Source organism: Clarias gariepinus, chromosome 7, assembly GCF_024256425.1.
Source record: "Clarias gariepinus isolate MV-2021 ecotype Netherlands chromosome 7, CGAR_prim_01v2, whole genome shotgun sequence".
Classification (NCBI taxonomy): Eukaryota; Metazoa; Chordata; class Actinopteri; order Siluriformes; family Clariidae; genus Clarias; species Clarias gariepinus.
In genome coordinates, this window is record NC_071106.1 from 35148186 (window position 1) to 35175591 (window position 27406).

A 27406-nucleotide genomic window follows, 5' to 3' on the forward strand; every position below is an offset into this window, starting at 1 on the left:
GAGGACTTTTTTTTAGCTCTCAGTTTTGGCAATTCTTTGTTTTTCATTTTCTGTTCCATCCTTGTACCTGACATGTTTCATAGGAGTGATTTTATTTGTTAAGCCAGAAAGTCACCTTTGAATCATTCAGGAATTAAAAAAACATCTAACATAAGACATGAACCAGCGAGAAACAGGTCCAGATGATGACAGATGACCAGGACGGTGATTAGTATACTGGTGATGCTGAATGCTGAGTGGTTGGAACAGACGAGATGGGAAATGAGGTTGGTGCTGAGGTTGTTACATAAATGACCATTTTTTAAATTTGCATCTTTGCAACATGCTGTAGATCTGATGTTTGTTGTTGAAGCGAATGATCCTAATTCAACACATCCTCATATACACATTGACTTCTCTTAAGTTGGGATGCCAGGGTTCAAGGGAATTGTGAATTCCATCTAGACCTCAGGACGTGAACCCTACTTATGCATTTCAGTAAGCAAACCTTCTCTCTTTTGTCTGCTACTTTAGAGAACAATGCCCCGTCCGGTTATCCTTTTACCGACTATAGCCTTTTTGTTCAGAATGGTCAAACAATTTGTGCAAACGGTCTTACATAAGGCTTATTTGCATTTTAACAGTCAATAAACAACACTTTTTTCCCAAATGTTTTCAACATAATCACTAACACAGTAAATGTCTTGTACGTTAAAAATGTTGCAATATACAAAATATTTATTTTCTCTGACATTTGAGAACAAGGGAAACAATGTACTTTTAAATGCTTATGGAGCAGAGGTCAGATGCGAGCGTGAGTTCCCTGGTGATATTTCCAGGCTTGTTTACACCACTAAGCATTTATAATTAATGAATCAGGACAATGTTTTAGATAGATGGCATTTTCAGTATACTTTCCAGACCACTGCTTCTATTAGTGATGGAAATTGAGGTGTTGTTTTGTGACTCAGATCATTTGGCTCAGTTCACCAATAAGAGTTGACAAATTTGGGCTCCCGGATGAATCCTTCCATTTATTTCATTTTTTTTTTAAGTGTCTACAGTACTATATGTTCACCGGGTCCAGGGGGTAGAGCTGGACCTGATCCAATGCCCCACAATCCCTAGCCTTAACTTATTAGACACTGTACAATATGAAACAACAAATACTCACCCAAGTAGAAGGAGCTGGATCGAGTCTGACTCCAGCCCTGGACTTTAGATTTATGTACGCCACATTTTGGACATTTAGTTTGACTCAGGTAGAAGGATCTGGAACCGTTCCAACTTCACCCCAGTCTTTAAATTCATCTAAATCCAAGTAGAAGGACCTGATCAGGTCTGACTCTACCCCTGGACTTTAGATTCTCCTGCACCCAGGTAGGAGGAGCTAAGTTAGATTAGACACTAGACTGTGGACATTTGGTTTGTTTTCACCTAGGTAGGAAGAACTGGAGTTCTGCAGTTCACTCCCGGGACTTTAATTTAAATACACTTAGTAAGAGAAAGGACAGTTGGTTTAAGTCTGACTCTCCTCCCTTTGTAGTCACCCAGGCAGCCGGGGCTGGATCAGGTCAGACTTTCACACCCTGAACATTTGGTTGGACTCCACTCAGGTAGGAGGAACTGGACTGATCTCAAGTCCACTCCCTGGACTTTAATTTGACTACACTTAAGTAGGAGGATCAGGTTTGACTCCACCCTTGGACTTTAGATTCACCTACTGTACACTTCAGTTAGAAGGAGTTGGACTGGGTCTGACTTTATCTCTGGACTTTTAATTTGACCGCACCCTAGTAAAAGGAGTTGGATTTAGTTTGACTCCTCCCCCTGAACTTTTAGTTTGACTACACCCATTTACGAGGAGTTGAATCAGGTCTGACTCCTTGTCCTGGACTTTTGACTTTGTATCATAGTCCTAATTAAATGGGCACAGCAGGAGGATCGGAGTGTTGACCTGTGTCAGTTTCTCTCATCTCGCTCTTTTCCAGTGGTGTGGCGTGGCATGGGACACATTTATGAGGAAGCCAACTGAAACGACCTCTATGTCCTTTTTTTTATTTTATCCCTGTGTGTGTTGTACATCATACACCGCTGCTTTAACAGCCAATGAAATGTAACCAGACGAACTTCGAACATCTACATATTAATCATACTGTTTTTTGTGTGTTTAAACAGTCGCAATAAAGTAAAGTAACATATAAAGCTCATCCAGGCGAGCCAAGCACAAGAAGCAATATGAGTCATGGCCTCATTGAAAGTCTAAATCTAAACGCAGCTCAGTTTTTTTGTGCTTTAGTCATAGTGTTGTTTAAAAAGTTAGCATTTTTGCCTAAAACCTTAAAATCTCTGTTTGCTAATGGTGATGTGGAAGAGCGTCTGGTTTTGCAGTTTGTTGGTGGTCGGACAGCAGCCTCACCTTATTGTGTAACCAGTTATTATTATTATTATTTTTTAAATTACTACTGTAACTTCACCTTGGCTTTCCTTGGCATGGTTCTAACAAATTAGTTTGCGATGCTTTGAAGATGCCTTATCTGATTGGGTCATCTTTTGTTTGTTTGTTTTTCCATGTTCCCTCCGGACGTAACGATAAAGGCGCAGTACCGTGTCTGACCACACACTCACTACATGATATTTAGGGGGCTCTGTTTCATGCACTGTAAGAGAGAGGAGAGATGTCAGTCAGCAACAGCAATTAGGAGTTTATTATCAAAACAAAAGTGTTAAATGAAGTGTTTTATATTTATATGCATGTAGATTATTATTAAAATGAAACATACACTCTAAAATCTGGGGGAAGCCTGGCTTTGCAAGAGAATATCCTTGCTCCTTTCAACTTGCCCTCTAATTCCTTTATTGCTTATTCAGGCCCTAGGGTGGGTCTGACTTTACTGTATACCGTATAATAAGTCAGTCCTCGCTCTGTACTAGTAATCACAAGGTTATGAGTTCACATTCCAGAACTTGTTTTGCCCTTGAGCAAGACACTTGACCTTGGGTTTGTCCTCATTTGCAAGTCATTTGGAATATATATATATATATATATATATATATATATATATATATATATATATATATATATATATAATATAAACTTATATATATAAAAGTGATCAATGAGATATAAATATTTCTTTTTTTTAATTCTAGCATTTATGACACAGTAGAAAGTTTTTAATGTTTTGCATATATTACAATACTATTCAGGACAATATAAAAATAAATATAAAAAAACCCATAAATATAAACAAATATAAATTAATGTAAATATATTGATATATTTATACAAATGCAAACAAACAAATAAATAACTCTTACCAAGCAAAAATATATAGGTGTCTAATATAAAAAAGCAATATTTTGTATATGAGAGGTTATTTTTATAATATAAGAAATACTCTAATAATAATACAAATAATAATTACTTATATTATGTTAATAATAGTAATTTTATCCAATATACAGAAAATTATAAAGAATAAAGAAATATAAATATATATTGTTTGTGTTAGATAAAATTCTTATAATATGTTATTCGAGACTCTAATCCATAGATTTGTTTTGTAGTGAGTGTGTGTGTGTGTGTGTGTGTGTGTGTGTGTGTGTGTGTGTGTGTGTGCATGTGTGTGAGAGTGTCTGTGTGCATGTGTGTGATGTATAGAGTGTTTACAGCCAGATTTCTCATGTAGGTTAGACCTATAGGCTGCTTCTACAGAGGAATTCCTAGTAAGGAGATGAGGATGATGATGGTGATGATGATGATGATGATGGTCATGATGATGATTATGAGTTCTATGCCATTGACCACAAATCTACTCCAGTTCCGCAAGCTAATTCAACCATTCGTCTTTGGCGTAATTGTGGCACTTCGCCAAGATGACTAGGTTTTTTTCTCCGTCGGACTGATCTAAATGCGTTACAGAAACAGAGCAAAACATGGGAGAAAAGGTGTGTGTGTGTGTGTGTGTGTGTGTGTGTAAATAAAACTCTCTCTCTCTCTCTCTGTATATATATATACATACACTCATTCATGAACACACACACACACACACACACACACACCCACAGACATGCGCTCATATACAAATACTTAATGTATGAACATTTTACAAATGTTTTTTTTTTTTTTTTAATGAAAACCCCAGTGACCCTCCGCCCCACAATAACCCCAAACTCTTTTAAAGTCTTATTTCGTTTTTTTTTTTTTTTTTCATTTATTCAACCTATTATTATGTTTCATAGTCGGGTTTATAGTCTGAGTTATGAGTGTGTAGTTGCGTTGATTGTGTTACTCTGACCCAAGCTACTGCCCGTCTCCATTTCTCGCTGGGAGCAGTTTCTTGTTGGCTGATGTGTGATTTTTGAGCATTTCCTGAAAAGAGTTCAGTGACCACTGGTTCCTCTTTCGATTAGCTGCAGGACTGGGTTTATTTGTTCCTCCACGTCTCTTCCGGTTCTCCCTGTGTGTGTGCTCTTCTGCATCCTGCTTCTTCACTATCCAGTGCTGTGGCGTTAGAGTTTGGCTGCGGGTTTTTGGGTTCTGTGACTAACGTCTCCTCTCTTCTTCTCCTGGGTTTAACTGCAGCGTTTCCCGGCCGAGTCGCCCCCCCGAGCTTCCCGTCTGCACAGCTCCGTGCGGACAGCTCAGCCTTTTATGTCCGACGTCCCAGCACTCGAAGCACCGTGTAACTGCTGTTCCCCTCTTTACATTTAATGTCTGTTCTTGGTTATGTAAAACCATTAAAAATGTGCGGACGGAAGGACAGGACGTGTCTCCCGCTGGAGCTTTTGCACCCGAGCGGGATAGCTCTCATGGGGCTGACGAACTTTCCGAAGCGGGCCAGCTCCCTCATGATGGCCTCGTCCTCAATGAACGGGGGGGGCATTTGAGATCACCACTCGTGTCGCAGGGGCAGACAGAGGGGCAGCTTGGACCACAGATCTTCTCACATATACAGTATTCCGCTCTTTATGAGTGCACTCACAAGGTTTATCTTTCGCAAAAACACCACCACCGCCAGCAGCACCTCCTCCACCTGTACACCGTCCCCTGGCACACACCTACCACCATTCTGGAGAGACGGAGTTTTCTTCCCAACTTCCTTCCTTTTCCCTCTTTTCTTCTCTTCTCATCTCTTTTCTTCTCTTTCTCTTTATTTTCATTCTTTTCTTTTTTCTAAGCTTTTTTTGTTTCCTCTTTTTTGTTCCTTTCTTCTTTTGATTTTCCTACTCTTTTCGCATCCCTTTTCTTTCATTTTGTTTTTCTCTTCTCTTCTCTTATGTCTCTTTTCTTGTCTTCTTCTTTAAAATTTTCTTTTTGATGGAACTTTTTTCTCTTCTTTTCTCTATTTACTTTTTTTTTTAACTTCTTTCATGTTTTCCCTTCCCTTCTTCTAATCTTTTTCTTTTCCTTTTTTCCTCTTCTTTGCTTTTCTCTTACTTATTTCTCTCTTTTTTGATATTTCTATAGTTTTCTCCATTTTTCTTCGCCTTTATTCTTTTGTTATTATTATTTATTGTTTTCTTCTTTCTTTTCAAATTATTTCTTCTTACTTTATTTTTTCCTTTCTTCCTTCCCTTCTCATCTCTTCTTTTTCTTTGCTCTTTTTTATCCTTCTTGTATGTAATCTTCTTTTCCTTCTCTTGTAATTTTTTCCCTTTTATTTTATCTTTATTTTTAGCATTCTTTTTATTTTTTCTTTGTTTTTACCTTTCTCTCTTCATTTCTTTTGTCCTTCCTTTTCTTTCCCCTCCATTTTCCCTTTTCTCTTCTACTTTCCTTCTCATATTTCTCATATTTTTTGCCTCTCACTTTTTCTTCTCTCCTCATCTTTTTCTCTTCTTTTCTTCTTCCTTCTGGTCTTGTCCCCTCTTGCTCCAAGGCATTTCTTTCCTTTCTCGAATCTCATAAAGCTGGCTGTCACAGTGACTAATTTGTTAGTCTTGTGTGAGGTTTGTGTGTGTGTGTGTGTGTGTGTGTGTGGCTATAAAGGTGGTGCAGGCTCTCCAAGTTTGATCTACACTCATGTCCATCTGCAAGAGCCAAAGCAGCGTCTTTCTTCTGCAGAGAGAAACACATCCACATTCCTCATCTCACAGAGTCTGACCTGCTCTATGTACAACTCAATAACACACACACACACACACACACACACACACACACACACACACACACACACACACACACACACATGCAATCGTGAATGTAAAAGTTGACAAGTCGAAGACGAACAGACGGTATCAGAGAAATAAACAAAAATTAAGACAAAAAAACAATGCAAGAACAAAAGGAAAAGAAAGACAGTAATAGGAGAAAAAAGGAAGGAAGGAACAAACAGGCATGGTTTCAAGAAAGAAAGAAAGAAAATCTCAATCGAGTTACTCTTGCTCTTTAAAAGCACTGTTTTTTCTATTATTGACAACATCTAATGCAGGAATAAAGGTTTATATCATTGCATGTGTGTGTGTGTGTGTGTGTCTGCCTCCTTGTACCCCAGGGTAAAACACGGTGTGTTGCCCAGTCTCTGATGAATTGGTGTAATTAACTGAGGCCTGATCTGCTGCCTAATCCCTCGCTCTGTAATAAGGGATTAAAATGCAGCCCAAACCACCTGCTGCTACTCAACTGGCCTCCTCGGGTCATTTGTGTGTGTGTGTGTGTGTGTGTGTGTGTATGTGTGTGTGTGTGTGTGTGTGTGTGTGTGTGCGCATGCATCTTGTATACACTTTAATTCATTGTATACATTTACTGGGTCCCAAGTAAAGTTGTGCTGATGAAACAGGACAAGAAAGCAATAATAATAATATTAATAATAATAATAATAATAATAATAATAATAATAATAATAATTCATTATTAAAAAAAAATTCACAAGCATCATTCATCCTTTAAAATGAATAAATTGGTCAAAGTATGGTATATGTACAAGTATAAGATGTTTCAATGAATTCCAATTATAATTAATTAATTAATTAATTACATAAATACATAAATAAATAAATAAATAAACATGTAGTGACAATGATGAGTTTTCAGACCCTTTTCCACAATAGATTTAAATCCTCTTTTTTTCCTCTTCATCATTCCACACACACACACACACGCGCGCAGAAGTAGAAACAGGCTGTAATATCTAATCTACATGAGTATTCAAACCCTTCGCTTAGTACTCGGGTAACGCGGCTCTGGCAGCCTCCGGTCTGCCTGTGAATGATGCTCCAAGCTTGGCACACCTTTCTGTTGGAAGTTTCCTTCATTCTTCTTGGCAGAACCGTTCAAGCCCAACCAGATTGGATGCACACAGGCATTTTGGGTTCAGGTCCAGACCCTGGCTGGGCCACTCGACGACTTCCACAGAGTTGTTTTGAAGCCGCTCCTGTGTTTTCTTGGCGGTTGGCTTCGGGTCGTGTCTTGGTGAAATGTAAGCCATCACCCTAGCCTGAGATCCTCAGCACTCTGGAGAAGGTTTTCACTCAGGATGGCCCTTTAATGTTTTGGATTGTTTATCTCCCAGTCCCAGACGAACATCCTCACTGCATGATGCTGCCACCACCGTGTTTTAATATATTAAAGTTGGAATCAGTGCCTGATTTCAATCTTGTGTTACAGTATCAGACCCGAGGATCTTGCAGCTCATTGTCTGAGAGTGCTTCAGGTGCTTTTTGGTAAACTCCCAGCCGGCTGTGATGTGGCTTTTAGCGAGGCCTTCTCTCTGGCCGCTCTACCATACAGGCCTGATTGTTGAAGTGCTGCAGTGATGGCTGTACTTCTGTACAGATCTCATTTATAGTGACCCTTGGGTTTTTAGTTACCTCTCTAACCAAGATCCTTTGTCCCTGATTACTCTGTGTGGTTGGGTGGCCAGATGTGGAAAGACTGTTAGTTATTCCAAATCTTTTCCATTTGAGAATGATTGAGGCTATTGTGCTTTTGGGCGCTTTCAGTGCTCCAGATTATTATTATTTTTTGATATATATTCTTCCCCTAATCTGTGTCTTGACACAATCCTGTCATCCGCAGGCATACAGATAATTCTCTTGACCTTATGGCTCTGGTTACACTCTGGCATAAACCATTTACAGTGACAACTTTTATAGACAGACGTGTGTCTTTAATAATTATGTGTCACTTTTGGACTCCGGTCAAGTTGAAGTGGAAACATCTCAAGGACGATTGATAGGAGTAGGATGCACCAGAGCTTAACTGCATGTGTGATAAAAAAAAGGCTGTGAATACTTATGTATTCACAGCCTTTATGTGGGATATTTTAGTAAAAAAACAAACGAAATAAACAGTTATTTAAAAAAAAACTACTTATAAAGCATCTTATATTCTATAAATGCATATTTAAAAAATCCTCACAATTAAAAATAATAAGATAAATATAAAAATCTATATATGAAATATAAAAATACCATAAGACGCAACACAGAACATAAACGCAAGTAAAATGGATATTTTAGATACAATTTAATAAATAATAAAACAAGCATTTAAAATAATACCAACATAAATAATAATAATAATAATAATAATAATAATAATAATAATAATAATAATAATAAATTCCTTTGAAACACCCACAACATAAAAATGCTGCTGTACATCACAGCAGGAAGATGAATTGAAATAATAAAACTTGCCACCTGAAGAATATTCACCCCAGCGCTGTCATGCCCACAGAGGATGGATGGCAGGAAGGTTGGCACCGGCTGTCAGACGGTGGTCAAACTTGTTGTCACACTTGTAAAAAGGGGACATTAAAGTGGGACAAAGGAAGGAGGATTGAGGGGGAAGGAAGGGGAATGTGGTGGTGGTGGTGATTGTGGTGGCAGTGGGTGGGTGGGGAGGGGGGGGTCATGAAAAATTTGGAGCGTTTCCTTGTACCTGATTGGACAGACAATGGACCCGGGACGAATGAGAAGTAGGAAAACGCCACGTGCCAATTCGCTGGACCAGCGGGCGGCCGGCCCATTCTGCCTGGTTGCTTAGCAACTCCTATTGTACCCCGGGCAGCCTAATGACTCTTGTTGCCGCGGCGACTTGGAGGATCCTAACAGGCCAGAAGCTCTGAGCTTGGCGGCCAATCAGACAGGATTTGGAGGTTCGAGACTGACCAATCAGAGCCGCGTGCTTGAGCCATACAGGACCCGAGCTGCTCAGTGTAATGGTTTCATTTATATCAGCTTGTAATGGATGTAATGGATTCATTTATATCAGCTTTAAAAATCTCAGACTAACACTAAACCTGGCTTAATGGAGCAGCAAGAGTTTCAAACAACCAACAACTGTTTCATTTCAACATTTATCAAAAACTAATATGAGTTTTTATGCTGTTGTACTTATTCTTTTTAAGAATCTATTATTTAAGCGAAGCTAAATATTTCAGGGTTTTTTTGTTTAATACAAAATAAATAAATAAATAAATAGTGTCCTTGCATGAACTTGGATCCCACTGCCAAATCCTGACGTTCGGTCTTCTTGTAAAATGCTCGGACAAATGATGCAATGCTTGAGGGATCAACATAAACATTTAAATAATTGATGAAACTTTAATACTGGGTATTTCTTCTATATCCAGAACCCCCCATGCGTCCCTGTACAGAATGATCAGTATATAAATAAAATGAATGCATGTTATATTAAGGAAATATTTATTAATGGTTTATGGAAGGAGTCTCTAATCTCAGCTATTTACAAATGACATTTTTTTACATAAAAAAAAAAGAAACCTTTAGGAAAAATAATTTTTTGAAAGTGATCATGAAGAGGCTGTTAGGGAATCATTTGTATTTTTGTACTAACTATAATGTAAGTGATAACAGTAAGTAACTTGTTTTGTGGATGTTCCATCTCACGAAATGTAACTCCAAAGGCCTGAAACGTCTCCCATGTACTGTAGTCCTTATATTAGTCCTTTAATAAATAAAGAAATGTGATATTGTTGCCAAGCTGCTGTAGTGTCAAGAGATGGTAAAGTGGAGGAACTGTTGCATGACTCTTGGACTGAAGCCATTCCCTGGCATCAACTACAACACGTACACAAACACGCACACACACACGCACACACGACTTTGCAATTATTTTAACTACACCCCCCCTCTCTTTTCAGATGAATCGGCCCATCCAGGTGAAGCCAGCAGACAGCGAAGGACGGGGAGGTAATTAACCTTCTTTTACACACATGAACACACACACACACACACACACACACACACACACACACACACACACACACACACACACACACACACAAAGACATTGATATATATATATAGAGAGATATTATTATATATAGAGTGTGTGTGTGTGTGTGTATTAGAGAGTTATAAGCATGGTTGCTTTCTCTCTCACTTCCACTCTCTCTCTCTCTTAAACACGTCACGTGTGTAGAGAGGCATTAATATAGGTCAAACGCCTCTCTTGGCTCCCCATCTGTCTCGACACAGAGTGTCTACTCGGTTCACCCTCACCCGACCCGGTTCAAAAACCCGTTCTTAGTCGTTTCTGGTTACAGATCAGGCACGCGCTCACATGTCAATCCACCATGACCGATCCAAATGTGTCTTCCTATGGCGCCATTTCTTTTCTGTCTATGAGACTGATATCCATAAATCATTCTAGCTGTGCTCACAATTTCATGAGAATTTCATACAAGCTTGAATCAGATGCTAGAAAGAGTTCATTGATAACTCTTTTATGATATAACCTGTTATAATCCTTAAGGCCACCAGCACCGATCGGTGCATAGGGCAATGATGCTCTGGCACTTGGGAACCGGCAACGGCGGAGCTCTAGACCTCCGGCTGTGAGAAGTGACAGCCTCACCCGGGAATCGAACCAGCGATCTCCGGATAATAGGGCCAGCAGTTTACCACTGCGCCACTCGGAGTGACCTGTGAGAATAATAATAAATAATAAATAATAAGTTTAAGCAAGAAAAATGTATAAACACTGATAGAGAGAGAGAAAGAAAGAAAGAGAGAGGTGAGAATAAGTGAGAACAGGAACCAACTTGTCTCTTGGATGTTCCAGCGCACTGAATTTAGTTATAAAAAGTTATCACATGTTGTTCGGTTGTTAACTAAACATTGTTCAGTATAAGCACAATAACACATCATCACACCCCCATCATGCATTATTTTCTATTTTATATGCAACTCATGAAAAATTACTGTATATAAAAAAAAATGATATGATCATAATATACTGTCTAATAAAACGTGATGGTCATTATTTAATTGCTAAACAAACATTAAATCAGGGAAATAATCCCCATCATTTAAGACAATGTAAAAATGATACATAGAAAAATATTTTAGACCTAGGCTTACACTGAGATATAATAATTAGATGCATTCAGTGTACGCGGTGTTCAAATCAAACTGAGACTTTCAATTGTGCAGAATAATAGAACACATTTATAAAAGTAAGAATTAGCTTTTTGCCCTCTGTATGGCTCTTTATGGCTCACACACACTGTACAGATGGGACCGAATGTTGCCATTGCATTTGTACTGAAAATGTTAGAACTATTCAAACGAAAATGATGCAGTGAGTAGCTTCTTATTTCAGAATTCATTCGAAGTATTGGGCTGCATCGAGCAAAGAAAACAACTAAGGAGATTGCTGAAATGATCACAATTGAAAAAAATGCATTGGGACTAAACAGCTGTGTGTTCATAAGAAAACCACTGAGACTCATCAGAAAAAAGATTCAGTTTGCTAAAGAGCATGAAGACTGGACTTTGAAGTGATGGGGAAAAAAGGTCATGTGACCGGATGAATCCAGATTGAGCCTATTCCAGAGCGATGGGCGTGTCAGGGTAAGAAGGGAAGCGCATGAAGCCATGCACCCATCCTGCATAGTGTCCACTGTACAAGACAGTGTTATGATCTGGGGTTGCTTCAGTTGCTCATGTTTAGACTCTGCAATGTTATGTGACAATAAAATGAAGTCAGCGGACGACCTGAATGTACTGAATGACCAGAGTTTCACATCTACTGTATGGAGGTTTTCTTTCCTGATTTCACAGACATATTCCAGGACTCAGATTGTGAAAAAGTGCTTTAGGGAGGATGAGGAATCATGAACCGGCCACCAGAGAGTCCTAACCTCAACCCCATTAAAAGTATTGAAAACCCTTTCACTGTCCGGTTATCAATATGCCATGGCGAAGATGTAACATAATCAAAGCGATCAAACCAAATATTAGAGAATGTGCCTTTTAAAAAAAAATTATATATATATATATATAGTACAGACATTTTAACCTAATTAACTCAACACATAGTGGATTTATTCATATTAGTGTAGCTACAGAGAAAAAGGTTAATGAACTGCCAATCCACAAATGATAAAATGATAAATGGTAGATGGCATATAATTAAAATCGTATAATACAGAACGACATCCACTGCATTTATAATTTAGATTTTTTTTGGTCCTTAAACATCTTAAAAGTTTCTATTACATGAGGACCAATCCTTCACCTTTTGTTAAGGTGAGTCTTGTGAGTGTGTGTGTGTGTGTGTTGGGCAATATTGCCAAAAAACATAAAAACTAGGGCGTTTTTCTCTGGTGCAAAGTTTTTGCCCAGGAGATTTCTTTCTTTCTTTCTTTCTTTCTTTCTTTCTTTCTTTCTTTTAATTGCAGTTAATCTAAATTAGAGTCATAGAAAGCAATGTTTTAGCAACGTTCATAAAATCAGTGTCAATGTGTTTATGTTATGATTAATCAGTGTATTTTTTTATATTAGGAACATTAACCCTTTTTTTTTAAAGGACAGAAAGAGGAAGTATTTAAAATCATAGATTTATCTTCATCAGCACCCCCCTCTTCCTCTTCCTCCTTGTCAGGTGTCATGTGTGTTTGGATTGTCTATAATTGGAAATGACCCGTGTTTACAACCAAGTTGGTGTTGTGTTACACACACTCTTGGCAGACTTGATGTGTGAGTGGGACATTTCTGATTTAGTGTTGTGTGTGTGTATGTGCGTGCGTGCGCAAGCATGTGTGTGTGTGTGAATCAGATGGCCCATTTCGCCACTCTCAGCCCATTCAGACCGGAGAGCTGTCAGATGGCCACTTTAATTAACCACTGTCTCCAAACAGGCCAGGCAGTGAGTGAGTGGCACGACCTGGGCATGAGCCAGTCAGCTTTTTCAGCCAGATAAATTAGTTGTAGGGTGTAAAGCAGGAAGGATGGATGGGAGCTGATATCAATTACTACTTTCTCTCCCTGTGTATGAGATAGACAGAGAGGAGAAATAGTGTGCAGAATGGAGTCTGCTGCTGGGTGTGTATGTGTGTGTGGGTCAGAGAGCCTCCAAAGTGGTGTGTGTGTGTATGTGTGTACCGTAGGTGTGATTTAGATGGCCCTGTGCACTCCGAGCAGAGATATGAAGTCATACTACAACTGTATTGAACTTACCCGAAATTATAATGACTCTAAATCTACAGCTCTATTTATAGTTAGTCTGTGTTTACAGTATATGTGTGTGTATAAAAAAAAAGCATAAAGGTTTATCCGTAAACTAGCTACATAAGTGCATGAGACAGAGGTCTCAGCCAGTCACATGACTTGAGCGCCTTGAGGAATAGCACCGCATTCATCACACGACGGTGTCAGCAATTATCCATCATGAAAAGGTCTGTTGTGCTTTTGAAGGCATTAGAGCCCATTAGTAGGTTCTGTAGTAGCCACTCATCATTTCACACCGTGTGTGTGTGCGTGTGTGTGTCCAGCATAGATCCAACCAATTTTAATATTTGGAATCCTTATTTATTGGGATATAAAAGCGATTCTAAAATTCGGGGATGTGAAGCATAGGCTGTTATTAGTATTATCATAATTATTATTACGGTGGCTTTATTTGGTTAGCACTGTTCACAGGAGCTTGCATGTTCTCCCCCTGCTTGATGGGTTTCCTCTGGGTACTCTGGTTTCCTCCCACAGTCCAAAGACATGCAATTGGTGTTCCCAAATTGCCCGTAGTGTGTGAATGAGTGTGTATATGAGTGTGCCTTGTGATGGATTGGCACCCTGTCCATTGTGTACCCTGCCTTGTAGGGCACCTAAGTTTTCTGGGATAGGCTTCAGGCCCCCTGCGACCCTGTATTATTATTATTATTATTATTATTATTATTATTATTGCACCACATCCAGCAACTGGAGAGAATGACATGCAGTAACATATTGCAGATGCAAATACAGATTAAATAAAACACACACACACATCCCAAATTAATATAACTACTGATATGAACAAAATATAAAGTATTATTTTTACCATCTTTCCTTTTTTTTAGAAAGCCTGCCAGGTTGAGAAACTTGGATCCAAAACAAACAATCAAAAAAATAATACAAACGTGAGCCTTTACTTTCATGTGACGCTTTGAAGTTTGTTTCAGGGTTGCCAGATTTCAGTCAAATTCCCACAGCAACTGTAGCACACTACAAAAGTCATAGGAATCTTTTTTTTTTATTAAATATTGTTTAAAACATTCATTTTATTACTTTTTACTTATATAATAAGGAAAAAAGATTTCTAAGCATTACTTTTTTTTACACAGAAAAAAAAAATGCTGTGTTACATAAAGGTTTTCTGTATCTCAGTAGACAAGGTACGTTTTAGCCTTAAGAATCTTCATTAAAAAACTGCATTATGATAAATGCACATGAGAATACATCTAAAATAGATAATTAGTTTCTATTTGTGTTGATGTGAATATTGTAGTACGATAGTATACATATATAGATAAAATCTTTATTAAAAATTGCATATACCAAATATTGCAAACATCTCCTTTTTGGAAAGGTCCAAAAAGTTTCATTTGAGTTAAATGATCATGTGATTAAAGAGATCACCCACATATTTCTAAGAAACTTGTTTAAAGATGTACAAACTAATTAAACTATATGAAAAATATATACATCAGGGGTGTTCAAGTGAAACCAGGATTTTCTCGCAAATAAAGGCGTAAAAACGAAAACAGTACGGTGATGAGACACTCAGGCGCAGTAAAACATTTAAACCATGAAAACGTTTTAAAGGAGGCTGTAAGTCCATGAACGATGATCCTGGAGCCCACTGCAGTCGTTCCCATGAACATTTAGCAAATGGAACACCTGATCTTTGAAAATCAATGAGTAACTTGTTGCTGACTTGCAGAAGAGACGCATCTGTCCGTGGGAACTGTACGCACAATCATTCACCAACACCAGTTGCACGTTACAGGAATTCAACTGGGAGTTATTGTCACATTCCCCATACAATCCTGACCTGCTCTATGCCATTTCCACATGTTTGTTCCATCCAAGGAGTTCCTGGAAGGCCAGTGTTTCAGATGTGAAGCAAGCATTGTGATCATGGCCTTGAAATGCTGGAATAAGTGCACTAGTGTATCAGAGGGTTTGCTCTTCTGTTTTGACTTGAACACCACTCATATAGGGAAGATTCAACAAGTAATAATGAAAATCAAATGTTTCAGCGGTGTTATATAGAAAACATACAAATTGGTTCATGCTAAAATTCTGCAAACAACGCCACTGTAAAGAAGCAAAACAAGAACCAAAACAGATTCCCAGGGTAAGTGCCGCCTCGGTCTCTTGAGAAGCTACGGCGGCACAGCGGCGCGTGTTGGCACAAACAAGAGCTCAGGAAATGAAGCCGTCATAAGACAGCATAATCCGGCGGCAGAGCGTCATTGCCAGCGTGGATACCGCATCTTGTTCCCGCTTCGGCTACGGATGAGTCATGAGCTGTGTATTTTTTGCCATGGATTATCTTGGAGTCGAGAGAGGAGTCAAGACTTTCCTAGATTTTCAATAAATTGGGCTATAAGCAAAGTTCTGGACAGAAGTGCTTTAATTCATTGCTGTCCATCACCAGAGCACTTTGTGAGGCTAATAAAGATTCCTTGATGTCCTTTACAGCAGCATTGCCCTTTCAGATCTTTTATTCTCCTAGCGATGATGCTTATCACAGTTGGTTTTGACAAAGTCTCACACAGCATTTTTTCTTCCTTCCTTTTATCAGGCTGCTCTGATTCCTTTTGTTTGATATAAGGAAAAACCAATGCCGTTATCTGCATCTTTATTGTGAAAGTCGATTTGCAGGACTTTTACGATTATTATTATTATTATTATTATTATTATAACACAAATTGCAGAACCTATCTTTGTTTGCCTCCTGATTTTTTCTTGTGACTGAGGAAGAAAGCAAACAACAATTAAAAAACAATGCCTTTAAAATCAAATAACTCTCCTTTAGGTTGCAGTTAATAACAGGAGACAGCTAATATTCCTTTATTGAAAATTTTCAGTATCTTAAGTTCCAAAAATCTCATAAAAATTTACTGGATATTTATTATATGTTGCTAACACTAAGTACTCACAGACCACAAACTAGAAGCTTCCTTCAAACAGCACTATAATGCCTGTGTTATTTGTTTCCCTATTATTTGACTTTCTTTTTATAATAATTCTAAAAATAAACAAAAAAAGAAAAAGATGTAAAAAGATGCGTATTTAGGTTTTATAATGTCCAGTATGTTAAAATTAAATAACTAAAATTATAATATTTTTTCATTAAATTTTTTACCCGATCAGAAAATGAGACATGGTACGTCAATGGGCTGGAAAAGCTCCTACTTTGATGAAGATCATGGTTTAAAAACATCACAGGAGTGCCGTTGGCTTTGAAGTTGAGGCTTGTTACATTCTCTTTGCCTGTGAGTTTCACATACAGGGGGAGGGACGGCTGAAACCAGTGGCCAAAGCCACGCCCCCTCAACTCACCCCCTCCACACACACTCCCTGATATTACAGTATACAGACTGATATCTTTGAAATCGTATATGCAGGACATGAGCCAGCATTCTGCATAGGGAAAGTATAGAAATTTGACCAAAGCAGAGGTGATGAAGGCAAATAAAATCTCACTGAGACGAAAGGAGGAAAAAGGAGGAAAAAACTTCAGAGGAACCAGACTCAAAAGCAAACCCATCCTCATTTAGTTGATACCGGACAGCGCGGACATAAATAAAACTCTTCTATAACCGTGGGCTGTAATGTCAAACGTGCAGTTGTGTAACAGGAAATTTTTATTTTAGCTAACATGAAGTCCACTTTGTTAAAGTTACCAACTGTTCACTGATGGAGACTCGGGCACAAAACAGTTCACGGCAATTTCAGTCCTGAAACTATCTGAGCAACTATATCTTTCTTTGCTTTTATATTTGCTTTCTTATTCCATATCTATCTATCTATCTATCTATCTATCTATCTATCTATCTATCTATCTATCTATCTATCTATCTATCTATCTATCTATCTGTTTTACTATCTTGTTTTCAACAAAGAAGCACCTGTTTCTTCAGGATTCTTTTTCTTCTTTTTTTTTTTTTTACTTTCCCCTTACAATTTACTCCTTCCTGTTGTCTGTCATTTATTTGTCATCTTCTTTTCTTTTGTTTCTTTCTTTCTACACTTTTCATTTCTTTCATTAGCATGTCCCTTTCTTTCTTTCTTTCTTTCTTTCTTTCTTTCTTTCTTTCTTTCTATTTCTTCACTTTTCCTATTCTTCTCCCTTATCCTTCCTTTGTTATAATTATTTTCTTCCTTATGCCATTGCTTTTCTTCTGTCTTTCTTTCTTTCTTTCAGTCTTTCTTTCTTTCTTTTTTTTAATTATGATTACTTTTTAAATTTTTCTTTCCTTCTAATTTCCTTTCTGATTTTTTTCCCTATCTTTTTCCCTTCTTATTCCTTTCTATTTTTTGTTTTTTCTTTTTCTTTCTATTTATTCATAATTACCTTTCCTATCTTGTTCACTTTTTATTCTTTTCTTTAACCTATCATTTCTTTCTTTCTTTCTTTCTTTCTTTCTTTCTTTCTTTTTATGTATTTCTTTATTTTTTCTATACTTCTTCCTTATCCCTTCTTTCTTCCATCCTTTGTTCTTAATTTCATTGTTCCTTACTGTATGTCCTTGCTTAATTGCTATGTGCTTTTCTTTCTTTCCTTTTTTCTTTTTTCTATTCTGATTACTTTTTACATTTTTTCTTCTAATTTCCTTCCCTTTTTTTCTCTTTTCTTTTTTTGTTTCTGTTTCTTTCTTTTTGATTACTTTTTCTATCTTGTTCTCTTCTTATTGCTTCCTTTCTTCCTTTCTATTTATTTATTCATGTTTACTTTTTTCTATCCTTCTCCCTTATCCTTCCTTCCTTTTTTTCCTTACGCTCCTGCTCGTTCGCTTTTCCTTCTTCCTTTCTTTCTTTCTTTCTTTCTTTCTTTCTTTCTTTCTTTTTATTAATTTTTTCATGATTACTTTTCTATCCCTTTCCCTTATGCTTCCATCCTTGGTATCATGTTTCTGTATTTTTTTTCTTTTTTTCTAACTTTTTTTTTAATAATAGTAAATAATTACTGGTTTAGGATTTCCATCTCTGCTTATATACAGTATAATTAGAATGAAAGCTTAAAAGAGTGAAAATCTTATTATTCCTCCCAAGTTTGCAGCGCTACACTGAATGATTAGTCTTTTAGCTCGGACTGTAATGCCGAGGCATAGATCAGCCGTAGACGTCGTTAATCAGCTCCAAGAGTCTGATGGCTGAGCGGAGAGCACTCTGAGCAGAGAGGCAGCCGAGCGAGTGTGGATAGTAAATCAGCCGCGCACTTTCCTGTCCTCCGTCTGACATCTGAGTCCCCAGTGCCTCCTCCTCCCATCAACAACTTTTAGATTGGTCTACCCCTCTCCCAGTTCTCCGTCTCTCGCTCTCTCGGCTGACCTTGTCCTCCCCAGCGTCTCTGCAAGAAAAGATGAGTCTCCATTATCTATGATTGGAGATGGCCATTATCTAAACACAATCTATGAGGCGAGTCTCACATCACAGACGAGGCTTCCTTCTGGGGCACGTCGTCATTACGGCGGGAAGAGAGCCGCTGGAGAAGAAAGTTCAGCCGTCGTTTCCTCAGATGAACTTCAGGGTTCTGTTGTTCTCTCTCTCCGTCTTATTTACTGATTGAAACCTTTAAAAGTCACAGTTAGAGCTGAAATAATCCAATCTGAAGCCTCTCACATTTCTCACCTGTGACACTAACACACTCCTGAACCTTCAGCACTTTATCTACGTGTGTATTAACACCTCAGAGAGGTTCTGTGTAGAGCTCTAAGAAGGATTGGTTCTCCTACAGACCCAGTTCCACTTAGAACCTGTCCAGGAACCTTGAACTGTGTCCTATAAGAGCTCTGGTTCTTCTTTCATTACTGTTGGATGTATTTTAATTTTTCTTTCAGTCTCAATCGACTTCTTTCCATTTTCCACAATTTTATTCATTTTTATTGTTTTTATATTGATCTTTGTTTCAGTTTTTTTCCATCATTAAATTCTATTCTCCCATTCTTTTTTCTTTTCTCACCTCGCAATTAATTTCTCCATGTTTTTCTTTCTTTCTTTCTTTCTTTCTTTCTTTCTTTCTTTCTTTCTTCTATTACCTTATCATGACTCTCCTTCACTTTTTTCTTTCTTTCTCTTTACTTGTTAACAAGTTTTTCTTTTCTTTAAATATCCATTCTTTGGTTCTCTTTTTCTTTTTGGGCCATTTCTTCGTTCTTCCTTTTTCTTTTTGCTTTTCCATGATTACTCTTTCTTTCTTTCTTTCTTTCTTTCTTTCTTGCCATCATTAGTTTTTATTCACTGCTATTTTTTCTTTCTTTCTATCTTTCTTTCTTTTTTACTATCCATGCTTATTTTTTATTCACTTCTATTTCTCTTATTTTCTTTCTATCTTCCTTTTTGTCTTCCTCTCTTTTTTAATTTACTTGCCATAATTAGTTTTTATTCACTGATTTATTTCCTTCCTTCCTTCCTTCCTTCCTTGTTTCCTTCCCTTCTTGCCATAATGATTTTTTTTCTTTTTTTAACTTCTATTTTTACGTTTTTTATCTTCCTTTAGTTTTAATTTTCTTTCTTTCTTTCTTTCTTTCTTTCTTTCTTTCTTTCTTTCTTTCTTTCTTTCTTTCTTTCTTTCTTTCTTTCTTTCTTTCTTTCTTTCTTTCTTTCTTTCTTTCTTTCTTTCTTTCTTTCTTTCTTTCTTTCTTTCTTTCTTTCTTTCTTTCTTTCTTTCTTTCTTTCTTTCTTTCTTTCTTTCTTTCTTTCTTTCTTTCTTTCTTTCTTTCTTTCTTTCTTTCTTTCTTTCTTTCTTTCTTTCTTTCTTTCTTTCTTTCTTTCTTTCTTTCTTTTTTCTGCTTGTGCCATAAATTTCTTGCTTTTAAATTTAAATCCTTTTTATTTATTTTTTTTCCAATTCATACATTCATTCATTCTTTCTGCTAGTGCCAGGACATTTATTTATTTATTTCTATCTTTGGCTAATATAAAATTATAATTTTAAGAGCATCATCAGTTTGCCAAGAGTTAAACTTTATTTCATGTTATTAGTCATTCTTCTCTCTCTTCTCTCTCAGACACCGAGTCTGTCCATTGTTGCCCCATTTCACCTCTGAAAGCAAACTTTCCCTGTGTGAGAGGGAATCTGACAGCGGCTCAAGCTGTCCTGGGCGTCTCAGTGTCCCTCACCTCGGGCCGTCATGTGCGCTGAAGGCTTCTGGGTAAAAGCAGAATGACCACATGGGATTGACTGACTGTGTGCAACTTTCTCCCAGTGAGAGATATTCTCTGCTCATCATGTAAATGAGGAACTCTAACTGAGTCCCGGAGATAAAAGTCAAAGGAGAGCCAAATATCACTTTTCATGTTCCTCTGCAAGCCGCTCGTTTTTTTCAATCTCTGCCTCTCGAAGCAATAATTTAAGCTCCCGGAGCAATAATAATTTTGGGTTTGCTTGGTATTAATTTAAATTGCCTTACAGGATGTATGTGCGTGTGTGTGTGTGTGTGTGTGTGTGTGTGTGAGTGAGATAGAGAGAGACAGAGGTGCAGTCACGGAGCAGTTTCAGCTCATTGTCCTAATGGACAAAAGTTCACACGCGACTAAACCTGAGGAAGCGACAGCTTTTATCCTGAGTTTAATTTTAGATGTTTTATTTTATTTTATTTACCAAAAGGCTGAATAATGACACTGCTCCTAAATAACGTCCGCCCCCCCCGCCCCCCTCCGCGTCTCTCTCTCTCTTTTCTGAAGTAAATCATCTGTTAGCGCAGAAACTATAAATACTGTCTTATAGTATAACATAAAATTAAGATAAATATTATGCATGATTAGCTGTAAATTCTGTGCTAAATTCAGTTGATTGGACATGATTTGGAAAGGCACACACCTGTCTATATAAGGTCCCACAGTTAACAGTGCATGTCTGAGCACAAACCAAGCATGAGGTCCAAAAAATTGTCTGTAGGCCTCTGAGACAGGATTGTATCAAGGCACAAATCTATGGAAGGGTACAGAACAACTTCTGCAGTATTGAAGGTCCCAATGAGCACAGTGGCCACCATCATCCGTAAAATGGAAGAAGTTTGAAACCACCAGGACTCTTCTAGAGCGGGGCGACTGGGTCAGGGGAGAAGGCTCTTAGTCAGGGAGGTGACCAAGAACCCGATGGTCACTCTGAAAGAGCTTGTGTATTCCTCTGTGGACAGTGGAGGAGCTTCCAGAAGAACAACCATCTCTGCAACACTCCATCAATCAAGCCTGTATGGTAGAGTGGCCAGACAGAAGCATGACTGGCTCCTGGAGTTTGCCAAAAGGCACCTGAAGAACTCTCAGACCATAAGAAACATTTTTTGTTGTTGTTGAAGCCCCTTTGGCACCAATTACAGCCTCAAGTCTTTTGGAGTACTGTATGATGCTCCAAGATGGTTGTTCTTCTGGAAGCTTCTCCTTACCTTTTCTTTCTTCCTTTATTTATTCTTCTTTCCATTGTTCCTTATATATTTGCTGGTTTGCTTCTGTGATTTTCTTTTTTTTTCTTTCTTTTTTCTGTCATAATTACTTTATTAATCCCTTTTCTTTTTAGATTGATGTTACTAAGTCATGATTACATTTTCCTCTTCTATTTAGGCTATATTTACAGTTTATCTTGTTTACTTTCCATTCATTCCTTTCTTTCCTATTTATTTCTTCACTTTTTTTCTATCCTTCTCTCTTATCTTTTCTTCCTTATGGTCCTCGCTTGTTTGCTTTTCTGCCTTTTTTTCTTTCTGTCCTTCTTTGTCACAATCACTTTTAAATCATTATTTTGTTATATTTTCCTTCCCATTTTTCTTTCTTTTTCTTTCTTTTTTTGTTTGTTTCTTTATACTTAATTGTCACTATTACTTTTGCTTTCCTCCTATTTCCTGTAATTCAGGTTAATTCAGTGCGTTCTTACAAATAGTTCAGGAATGTGTAAAATGCCTCTTTCTCCCTCCCTGCCTCATCCTACTTCCTTCCTTCCTTCCTTCCTTCCTTTGGCTGTAAACACTATGTAGAAATTCAATAAGGCATTAGGAAGAGTTGAAAATCTCTCTAAGTTAGCAACTTAAAATTTTTAGGGAGGCAAGATTAATCAATTCTATATTGAATAAACTTTAGAAGTAGCTTCTAGCTTATTATAATACTGTGTTTTGGCTGTACGTGAATATAAATTCTGTAGATTGAATTAATGAAATGCGAACTAAATGCCTTATAAATTTTAAAACTGGTTGTTTATGTAACAAACTCTGCAGCAACCTCATTTCCCCTCTTGTCTGTTCCAACCATTCAGCACCACCAGTATACTAATCACTGGCCTGATCATCTGTTTCTCTATGATTCATGCCTTAAGTTTGATGCCTTTTTATTCTTGCATGGTTAACAGGTCACTGTGTGGCGTAACAAACAAAAAACATTCCTGTAAAAAAAACTAGTCCTTTAAAATGCATGCAAGTCTGGCTCTTTGGAAGCAAAATATAAACCAATGAGGGGTGGCTAAAGAATTTTGCACAGCAGAGTATGTGTTATTTATCAAATAGTGATGTTATGAGGCTTGGACTCGAGAAACAAACTCTAGTTATCATTTTAAATGTGCAAACTTTGCTAGAAATTGTTATTCATCAGATTAGGTACTCATTGTTGTATTCGTACATGATTACTTTTGACGGGAAAATAACCCATATTTATTTACGTAGGTTTATTCAACTGCTCAATCTTTTTTCACTGTCGAGGAAAGAGGAAGGAGAGGGAGAGAGAGAGGGAGAGAGAAAGCCTCGGAATTCTGCCTAAAAGAAGAGTCGCACTTTATTCCACTGAGAGAAGCATCAATCTTGACAGCATATGGCGTGTGTGTGAAATCCATTAATTTTTAATATAGTGAGCTGGAATGAAAAGCCTCCATGAGACAAGCAATTGTCAGATGTCACTAGTGTTTTGACAGCTTTTTTTGATCCGTCTTTGTGTTATTTGCATTTGCGGAATGAGGGCCGTCCACTCGCGGCGGCCCGCTCGGACTGACAGCCGTTTATTTTCCAGACAATTTCCTCTGCCTTCTGTCGGAGAGGAGTGGGAGGAAGCGCGAGGGGAAGAGAGAGAGAGAGAGAAAGCTGTGCACTAGTACTCATGTGTGCATTCGTAAGTCAACTTTAGTCAAAGTTAAAAGCAACAAGTCAAAGTTACAAGTACTGCACTTCACACGTTTACCGTCCTCTCGTTTCCGCTATTATACGTGACTCCGTATGGGAAGAGGAAGCTCTTAATATAAAGGATGTGAGGAGTGCTCGGGGAGGAAAGGTCGCATTATTAATCGGCAACATTATTAAATGGTTTAAGCCCCGCTTTGCGCTGCGCTCGGCGAACGCGCGGAACGCTTGATCCGTGCTCTTGGTGGCTGTTGAATTTAAATACGTGTTTAGGAGTCATGCTCAGATGAACGCTAAGCAGCACTTTGTTTTGGAGAGGCTTTTAGAAGTCGAGCGTCGAGCAACAGAGAAAATAAGACACACGAAAATTAAAACAACAACAACTACTAGAACAACAACAACGACGACTCAAATCCACTGGAGCTGCTTGAGATGCTATTGAGATGCTAATAAAGTATTGCCTGTGATGCTCAGTGAATCTCAGCGGCTATACGTTTGCTTGATTTTTCTGTCATCGCACTAAGCATGGATTAAAAAGAAGAAATGAGAAAGATAAATTACAACCATGAGTTTGGTCTGGCTGCGTAACAATACTGAAATAGAAATAGATTTTATTTCCCCTCTATGTCGATCCCTGAGGAAAGCTCGAAGGAACACTTGAACGTTTCCACCTGGGGTGATTTATTATTATTATTGTTATTATTATTATTTCATCTTTTTGCGCTTTCACTAACACATCGGAAATGTTCCTCGGTTGTTCTCCTGGCTAGTTAATTAGCCTTGTAAAGCTGACATTAGGTCTGCAAAAGACTCCCGATGGAGGTGTCTCTTAACACTGGAGCGTTACGGAGCACGAGCCAGAACGAGAGAGGAACACACATGAGGATTTTTTGTATTGCACAAAGAGTCAGCTGCCTGTTGCACCAGCATGGTGTAAAGTCTGCTGAGAAGAACATACACTGAGAGGGGCAGAATTTCAGAACTACAGACATTTGAGGTACTAATAGTGAGTAAAGAGATTAAAGATCTGAACTTTATCATATACTGTAGAATGACATTTTTTCACCATTATCAACCAATCAGTACCTTCACTCATTCTCCATACCCTGGAGGACTGGGGCCTGTTCCACACGAGACAGGGTACGCCCTAGACAAGGATGCCAATCCATGACCTGCACACTGTGGAGCACACACCAGATATCCTAACCTGCATGGACTGTTGGAAGAAACCAGATTATCTAGAGAAAACACACACTCCATGCACATAGGGTGGGAATCGAACCCTCAATTCTGAAGGTGCAGAGCCACAGTGTTATCCACTACACAAGGATGTCAATCAGAAACTAAAAATAGTATATTTGTTTCCTTTCCATAATATCATCGTCACTGATACACATCTTTATCTATCATACCTTTCTCCATATAGCATATATAATTCCAAATGGTATGTTCAGCGCCAAAACAGAACAAGTTCCACAAAACATCATACCCATGGTGTGATGCATGTGAAGCATGGTGGTGGCAGCATCATGCCATGGAGCTGCTTCTCTTCTGCCAGAACTGGAAATTGAAGTTAAGATTGAGGGACTCATACTGTATATAGCTCCAAATACCATCTTATTTCGACACAAAATCTGAAGGTTTCTGTTAGAAAGCTAAAGATATATATATTTATTGAAAAATAAATAAATAAATCTTCCAGCACGATAAAGACCTGAAGCACAAATCCATGTCAACAAAGCAAAGGCTTTAGAAGATCAAGGTTTTGAAATGGCCCTGTCAGGGCCCAGATCTAAATCCTATTACAAAAAAAAAACAAAAACTGTGGAGTGGCTTCAACTGGGCTGTGTATGGGAAATCAATTTACAATTTGATAGATCTACAGCGTTTTTGCAATCACGGATGGAATAATATTTTATGATAAAGTTTGTAACAACCAGAAAAGATACCCAAGAAGAGTTAGTAAAAGGTGCTTTAAGAAAGTATTAGTTACATGGTGTACACACTTGTGAAACTGGATTTTTATGATATTTTGTTTAGGTTCTTGATCTGGAAATTTAAATCTGAGCTGAGTTTGTTTGTTGCCAGTGTTGATTGTGCCAAATTCTGAACAACAATCAGTTGAACTACAGTATGCATTATTTTATTTTTATTATATTGTGGAATATATAGTGGTTAGCACTGTCGCCTTGCACCATCAGGTTTTGGGTTCGATTCCTGCTTTGTGGTCTGTGTGCATGGAGTTTGCATGTGCTTGGTGGTGGGTTTCCTCTGGGTACTCTGGTTTTCTTCTACAGTCCAAAGAAATGCAAATTAGTCTAACTGAAGATCCCACATTGCCCGAAGTGTGTGAGTATGTAAACGGGATAAAGCGGTATAAATGATGAGTGAGTGAGTGAGAGTGGAGTGAGAGTGTGGATTAGTTCCTGCTTGAAACCGACCCTTATTTTGAAAGTATAATGGAAAAATACTGAGAAAGAGAAAGCGTTAGTTAGACTGTAGCAGCTAATCTGTAATGCTTAATCTACCTTTAAAAAGATATAAAAAGACACACACACACACACATACACACACACACATTTGATGCTAGCTGCCTAGCTAATGAGAATTGTGCCAACACTGGTTTGCTTCACATAGCCGGAGCTCAGATCATTATTTCTGATGACACACACACACACACACACACACACACAGTTGCACACTCGCACATACTTTTCTGGTCTGCTTGCCCACCCAAGTGATGCAGCTCCCCTGGGTTTATCTCGTTCCTTGACACCTACACACTGTTTCTTTAATGAGCCTTTCTCCACACAGATGCACGTTTATTGAACAGATGCCCATTTGTGGTGACAGGTACATGTATGTGTGTGTGTGTGTGGATGTCCAAGCAATCATGCACCTTGTGCAGCTCATTTGAACTTTAAACGTGCAAGACGGGTGGTGAGATCTCACTTCACACAAACAGAAACCCAGCCCAGGGCTTTATTTATTTATTTATTTATTTATTTATTTACTCTCTGTCCTTCTCTCTCTCTCTCTCTCTCTCTCTCTCTCTCTTTCTCTTTTACTTTGTGTGTGTGTAGAATCCAAGTGAAATGTCCCTGCGCCTCTAAAAACCTTTTCAATCCTGACACACTTCTGTTTTTCCATGAATGCATTTTAATATTGGATCATGGACAGTAAAAATAAAGCAAAACAAACAAACAAAAACATAAATAGAGAAGGAATGATATGAAAAAAAAAGTTGTACAACCCAATGCGGTGATTTAAAATACAATATGCGGTATGTTTATGTAAAAATATATATTTTATTATTATATATTATTAGCATTTAATTTATTTTTATTTTCATGTATTTATTTATTTATTTGTTTGTTTGCATGTATTTCTATTTCAAATTTGAGATGATTTAAATAAATGTTTTTTAAATAAATATTTAATAAATGTAATATTTTATATTTAGCGTAGATGGTACAGTGGACTAGTAGTTAGCGGTGTTTCCTTTCACCTCCAGGGTTTAGGTTCGATGCATGTTCTCCCCGTGCTTGGTGGGTTTCCTCCGTGTCCTCTGGTTTCCTCCCTCAGTCCAAAGACATGCAGGGTAGGCTATTTGGTTTTCCATAGTGTGTGAATATGAGTGTGCCCAGTGATGGATTGGCACCCCATTCAGGGTGTACCTCAAGTCTCCTGGGATAGGAGTATAATAGGTATACAGGATAAAGTGGTAAAAATTATGAGTAAGAGTGAGTACATATTTACTGTATTTTTAGAAAACACATTTATTATTATGATCGTACGTATATTAAGAGTTCGCCTGATGACTGATCACGTGAATTTAACAAATTAAAAATCCAAAACTTAAT

The 27406-nt window shown here is 37.8% G+C and overlaps 1 protein-coding gene across 5 annotated transcripts in view; it reads left to right on the forward strand.

Moving 5' to 3' along the window:
* The window catches only part of celf6 (CUGBP Elav-like family member 6), a 182795-nt gene that overhangs the window by 92509 nt on the left and 62880 nt on the right, over positions 1–27406 (forward strand). For all 5 annotated transcript variants that reach the window (XM_053500308.1, XM_053500309.1, XM_053500312.1 and 2 more), the window contains exon 3: positions 10095–10143. In XM_053500308.1, the coding sequence (XP_053356283.1) occupies positions 10095–10143 (49 nt within the window). The remainder of the gene's footprint in view (positions 1–10094; positions 10144–27406) is intronic.